We start from the raw sequence: 6,993 nt of genomic DNA on the forward strand, positions 1-6,993 counted from the left end.
AGTGTCCAAATTTTAACCTCATGCTATATATATTTGTTGATGTTTTGCAGTTATTTCTATGCACTTTATTTTATTCCAAAATTACATCAAACCTAGCAAGCCATGCAATAAACCTAACACCTGGGAGCAAAAATTACGAGACAATACTGTGTAGCACAAACCTAAGAGTTAAAAACAAAAATCTAATACTTTTTCACCGAGTTTCTATTAATCACAAGGAATAAACAGTGATCACACATGTAGTGAAAGATAAATTCATATCACAATCCCAAAATCTAATAAAATTCAATTATGTTGGTAAACTAAAATCCTACAAGAGTATAAAGGCCTGAGTTGAGGTGGACAATTATACTGCAACATTAAAAAAAATAGACAAAGAGGCACCTTTACACACATGGTAGGAAAAAGCTTTTTATTCTATGATTGTTTTTTTATAGGAGAACACTTATGTTTCAAAAACACAGGTAATTGAAACACAACAGTAACAGCACATACCCAGTGAAGGTGATTTAAATATTACATATATGTTAACATCTTCTACAAAAGAGGCCGAGATACAGTTATGTGATGTTCAGCCTTCTCCCATCAAAGCAACCCCCAGCTGTATGCAATGCTAACTCTACTAAGGAAATTGGACCCCAGAATTTCCCATTGTCTAATTAGAAGCAAGAGAGCTGCTGATCCTTAGTCAGAATTGGGAAAGTCTTTGCCTTTGCCCATGAAAGGTTTGAGGTTCGGCTATTGGTTTTGCGTACCTGAGTCATACTTTGCCTTTATCAAAAGAACCAACGGAGCAGCAATAAAAAGTAAACTGTAGTTTGTTGTCTTATGCTGATTAAAAAAAACAGACTCTGTCCTTTATATCTTAGATAATGAAAGATACTGAGGGTTAAGAAAAATCAATTTCCAAGAAAATATCCTCTTCTTTCTTTCCATTTAAAATCTAAAATTCCTTTTTTTGAATACAAAGCTGTCAAATTTGATTTTCGGAAGCATCCTCATCATTAGTGGACTTGTCTTCCTTTCTGTTTTTAAAGGGTGACTGCTAGTGTCAAAACACAAGTTTTTTGGGCACCTCCCATGGGAATTCACTTCTTCCAAAGTGACCATAACATGCAGTCTTCTGGTAAATGGGCTTTTTTAGGTCCAAATCCCTGTGTGTATAATAAAAAGAAGAGAAAATTCTTCACATTAAGGTACTTCATGATAGCTACCATTAAAATCCTGATGTTGATATCCATTTCACACCCTTAGTCAAGCAAGCATATTCTGGAGATGCAAGCAGACCAGTGAACATGTCCAATGGAAAACCATAGAAGTGACAATAAAACTTAAATGTGAAGTACTTTAGGGCTGCAGGAAAAGTCCTTATTATTGAGAATTATTAATTTTAATGGAAAAGATGAAATAACCTTCAATTCCTTTTGTAAAACAAAACATCTTTTTTCACAGCAAAGTAACTTAAAATTCTTGGAATACAAAAGTTATTTTATTTGAATTCCACATACTATATAAGGACAAATGCTGAAAGCATATGCTTCATATGAAACTTGAAAAGTACATCTGTTATCTTCAAAGATATGGCACCAGATCCATAAAAAGTATCAAGTGTGAAGACTGACAATGACAGAATGAGAGAAAGTCTCTCATTCAACAATCCCATGCTAGTTCAAGAGGCTGACTCTTACATTAACATCTAACGGTTTTGCAAGAAACCATTTCTAGGATGTGATCACCAAGATGTTTTCCTTTTTGTGTGTTTCTATACCTGACAATGACTCCAGGCCGAAGATCAAAGTTTTTGTGCACAATATCTAGCAGCTCTTTCTCTGTTTTTTGGGAAGTTCCATAAGTGAACAGTGAAATGGACAGTGGATGAGCTACCCCAATGGCATAAGAAACCTATGGCAAAAAAGACACCATAGTTAGCAAATAAACATGGCACCGCAGTGGGCAACAGTATGCAACAAAAGAAAGCATTCATTCGTGGACCATCTTAGGAAAACTAAGGCCTCTCCTTCACTTCCCATATTTGCGCAATCTGTATTTGTAGAAAAAAAGAGAAAACTTTGAAAATGCTGAGGTCTCTAGTTTTCATGACAGTAAGCGTCAGAGGCTTGAGGGCTCAATAAATGTCCAGAAAAACAGCCAATAAAATGAAAGCTAAATGAAAAGTTCCAGCTTCAAGAAGCTGATAGGCTATTAGTGACGTTACAGTGGTCTTCAACCAAGCAGATCAAGGTCTTCCTTTCTTCAACCCCAAGCCATCACCAAGACTGCTTCTACTATGGTGTCTTGTACGATGTGTATTCAAGGTAAAGCTGAAAAGGAAAAAATCTTTTTGAGAAAAGCAACATTCATAGCAAACCATACCTGAACCAGAACACGTCGACAGAGCCCAGCTTTCACAAGAGACTTGGCCACCCAACGGGCTGCGTACGCAGCTGATCGGTCCACCTTCGTATAGTCTTTGCCAGAAAAGGCACCACCTCCATGGGCTCCCCAGCCACCATAAGTATCCACAATGATCTTTCGACCAGTAACACCAGCATCACCCTGAATCAGTAAAAGAATTAGTCCATTTTACAATCCATTTTAATATAAGTCTCAAACAAGGCTATGCATCCTTCAGCAGATTACAACAACATGTAATTTCATCACATATGGATTGTTGTGGGATAGCTGAAGGAATGAACCTGTCTCACTGAGCTACAACAGTGGCTATAAATGTTCTTTAAAGCCAGATTCATAAGACAAGCCATTCACGAATAGTGTTTGGTAGTCAAGCAAACAGATTTACACCCGAATAGCTAGAGCATGCACTGCCTGTTTCAAAAGTAAATATTCCAGACAATATGGGAACTTCGGTTTCGAAGTTACCTATCTACCACATCCAAACTGAATACAGAATATTGCTAATAAACTACGTGCCATATAGGAACCATTGAGAGATTTTACACTGTTTAAAAAAAAAAAAAAAAAAAAAAAATCAGGCTTTCATATCTTTTGGTCAAAATATGAAGTTGTGTGATATTAAATAGTAGACGTCTTTTTTGTATTTACCATTGAAAGGTATGCCAGTGCTGCCTTATATACCATTACATGGAGGCTGGCACCCAACACTTCCAGTGCAGTATCATTACAGAGACTGTCATACAGATATGTACTAAAAACACATTTCCAATCCCAAAATATTTATAGTCTGATTTAAACTATACACTACAGGTATGGAGTGGTAGGCAGTTATAGGTCATTGGGAAAGAAGGATTACTTCTTTCTAAGAACAGATACTTATAGATGAGTATTCTAAGATATTAAATAAGGAAGCGCAGATAACCTTCTAGCTGCCTACACAGCTATCCTGATTGCTCCTCACAAGTACTTGATATTTTCATTTGATCTTGGTTAGTTGATCAGTACCTGACTAATTGTCTGACCCTCCGATTTACTAAATGCTTAAGCTTTCTGGTATGAATGGAAACATGGTCAAATTTGAAATTCAGTTTCCATCTGTGCAGACAGGTTTGAAATTCTTTGTATACAGAATATCATGTCAGTAAAATTCAACTGTTGGAATGTTTGCACAGCAAACACAAGTGGAGAATCAAAGTTTTTCTTCGAAAGACTGTGCATATACACAGAAGAAAACCTTTGGCACTGTTCGTTCCATTCTGCTAAGAAAAGCAGCGAGATGTAAATCTGAATTGCAGGTAGCTGAGCTTGTCTAAAGGATCCTGTCCTCCTGGGGTTCTTCTGCTTGACTCAAACCTTAATTTCTGGTGGCACAGACAGTTGCAATGAGAACACCTTGTGTGACATCATGACTTGACTGCAGAACTGAGTGAGAGGAAGAGAAATGGACAGGTGAAAGGAAAAAAAACACCCCTCGTTTTAAAGGTGCTGAAAGGGCACAAATGCATTTGTAAAGCATGTGGAAGTCGCTTTTGCGATAAGCTGTAACGTCCTCACAGTACCAGCGGGTGTTGCTGTTGGGAAAACAGTGATAGCAGCAAAATTACTAATTTTGCCATAGCCAGAATTCAAGGTACCACTGTGCTCGAAAACATAAGGTGAAAATCCCACGTGAAATACATGTGTCTTCTTTAGATGAACTGAGCTGGAGATTAAGACAGCCGTTGTTAAAACTGAGTAATACTCTTATGAAAAGTAATCAGAAAGTTCAAGACGTAAAAGACAAGGAAAGGTTGCTGCAATGCTATTGTAAATTGCACAACTGATGATAGCAGTTGTAAGGCCATGGACACACAGGCAGATTGACCCCTACTAAGTGAACTTATCCCAGGTTTAAAAAGCTGCAAACATACACTGCAACGTGCCTGTGTTTGTATGCACAAACATAAGCAATACAGTTCTACCACAAGAGTAGAAAAGGTATTCCTGGTTGGCTTACCAAATGAAATTATATTACATTTTTAAATGGGTGTAGTTCAGTGCACACCTGAAAGATTTACATTTTTAATGGGTGCAGTTCAGTGCACACCTGAAATTTTTCATATGTGTAGCCTTCTTTTTGCATGTAGCTATGATTGCTGCATTGGTTCATTTGCCCCAGGTTACAGCTCAAGTTTGCCTCTCCATTTGTCCATAGTCTAGGATGTGAATGATACACAAAATTACAGTGATATAACCAATTCAACTACACAAAAATACATTTTTTGTACAATCACTATTACAATGATTAATCTCAACACCTTCCTACCTGTTCCATGGCACTAATGTAAAAAAGACACAGCACCTTAGAAATAATTCTGGCAAATCCCAGTAAATGAATGAATTTGAATAGCAAAGGAAAAAACAAAGTCTACTTGGATTTGTTGTAAAATTGGACCTAATTTTAGGAAGGCGCTTTGAAATTTTGCTGTGATAGTTCTGAAGGGAACTGAAGACTAAAACATAGGGAATGGTGAATTTGTTTTCAAAAACTAAATCTCAAAAGTCCTGATGCTACAGAGAGTGGATGTTCTCCTGACTGCTGTGAGTGCAGGATCAAATTATAAATCCCAGCTCCTGCATTGCCTAGATAAAGCAAAAGCAACATTCGTTTTCACACCAGGAGAAGCCTACCAGGGGCTGATTTTCAGAACAGATGAACACCTTCAGCTCTCATTGGTGTCAGGTGGAACAGTGCGAGATACATAGATCTGAAAACCACGTTCACCATAAGAGAAGTAAACCTTTTCTTGTCTATAAGGCATGCTTTCCATGAGAAAGGATTGTGTGTCTCACTCAGTGCTGGACTTGAGAGGAGACCCACAGCTGGGCTGTACATTGCACACGCAATATAAGATTCAGCTTAACTTGCCTACCAAGTCACAACATGTATGATATAACCATGCCCTCAAAGGTTACTTTGGAATACAACACATGAAACCCTGGGTGCTTCTCCCACGTACAACTGCAGTAAAAACTTCCGCTAGACAGCTTGCTTCTCACACCTTAGGACAGACATGCCAAAAAGCTGAGCATTTCTTTTAGGACACACACCCAATGACAAAGGCAAGCTGATAAAAGCACCAAAATAATACAACGCAAACCTGAGGCCCTCCAATAACAAAACGTCCACTAGGTTGAAGGTGATAAATAGTTTTCTCATCCAAGTATTTTGCAGGGACAACAGCTTGAATCACACGATCATTCAGGGTTCTGCGCATATTCTCCAGTGAAATGGTTTCATCATGCTGCACAGATACCACAATGGTGTGTACACGCACTGGGATGACTGCTCCATTCTCCTGAATATACTGAACCGTGACCTGAATAGAACAGGGAGAGGAAGAACGAAAAAACCAAATACGTTGCTATAAAACGTATTACTGGTCTGCATCAAACGTCATGCTATGTTATCCCAAGAGCAAAATTGTAGCAAAATGTCAATGCTAACTAACATTATAATGATCACTGCTCACGTTGTTGCCAAGGTATGAGAAATGAAGCCTACTTTCTCATTCTTCGTTTTTGCAGTGGTGCGAAGAAAACCAAAGACCCAATATGGACAATCTGATTTTCTATGAAATTGCCCAAAATGTGTCTTTCGGTTGGGATTTCCAGCTAAACTCCCAAGCCTCAGAAATTTACGTTCTCAGTGCACCTTCAAAAAGGCCAGCCCGAATCCCTAAATACAAATAAATCCTTTGGATTTCCTGTCATTTTTTGAATGAGCCCAGACCGCTTAGGTTTGAGGGGTTAAGTATTTCTTGACTGGTAGGCGGTTAAGTGCTCCTAGCACTCTGATACAGGTTAACCATTTTCCAACTGTCAAGGAGACAGTATTATAAGCAGTGGAAATGCTTTATCTGCCACTTGTAGGTTATATATCTGCAACTTGTAGGTTATCCTGATACTCTGAACACTATCAATTACTGTCTTTAAAAATATTTAAGATTTCTGGAAATGAAAAAGTGGTAGTTTTCAAATATCTGGACTATCCATAAGTGACTGGAATGCTATTGTGTTAGTAAAACAGAAAAAACTGGACTGAAATTAGGATTTACCTGTGTTTTAGAGTCAGGCCTCAGCCAAGGAAGTTCTCCATTACGCCTCAGCTCTGCTAACCTGGCATTCAGTTTATGAGCAAGAATAATTGTTAGAGGCATACATTCTTCTGTCTCATCTGTTGCATAACCAAACATCAAACCCTACAGGAGGAGAAGAGATACTTCAATCACTGTTAAAAGCACCCCAACCAAAGGCAACGAGATTTCATCTGAAGCAAAGAGTAAACAGTACCCTCAGGTATACTTTCTACTATTTTACATTACAGTCCAAGAAGCTTAAACTCAGATCAGGCTCCAACATGTTACAGTGCAATGAGAAACAAACTACGTTCCTAGAATTTTTCGGTGAAAGACTGAAGGTTTACATGTTGAGCTGGAAACCTGGACAAGGTTTCAATGGACCTGGACAATGGCCTCAAGTTGCGCCAAGGGAGGTTTAGACTGCACATTAGGAAAAATTTCTCTTTCTTTAGGAAAG

General features: G+C 38.2%; 1 protein-coding gene across 1 annotated transcript in view; it reads right to left on the minus strand.

The window, feature by feature from the left end:
- Positions 1-395: 395 nt before the first annotated feature.
- LOC104083076 (S-adenosylmethionine synthase) overlaps positions 396-6,993 on the minus strand; it is an 18,610-nt gene continuing 12,012 nt past the window's right edge. Inside the window, exons 5-9 of the mRNA XM_009586443.1 lie at positions 6,513-6,656; positions 5,556-5,774; positions 2,374-2,556; positions 1,769-1,902; positions 396-1,154 (exon numbers count right to left, since the gene is read on the minus strand). Of these exons, the coding sequence (XP_009584738.1) occupies positions 1,052-1,154; positions 1,769-1,902; positions 2,374-2,556; positions 5,556-5,774; positions 6,513-6,656 (783 nt within the window). The 3' untranslated portion in view covers positions 396-1,051. The remainder of the gene's footprint in view (positions 1,155-1,768; positions 1,903-2,373; positions 2,557-5,555; positions 5,775-6,512; positions 6,657-6,993) is intronic.

The sequence above is a fragment of the Fulmarus glacialis genome, unplaced genomic scaffold (genome assembly GCF_000690835.1).
Source record: "Fulmarus glacialis isolate BGI_N327 unplaced genomic scaffold, ASM69083v1 scaffold13170, whole genome shotgun sequence".
Classification (NCBI taxonomy): domain Eukaryota; kingdom Metazoa; phylum Chordata; class Aves; order Procellariiformes; family Procellariidae; genus Fulmarus; species Fulmarus glacialis.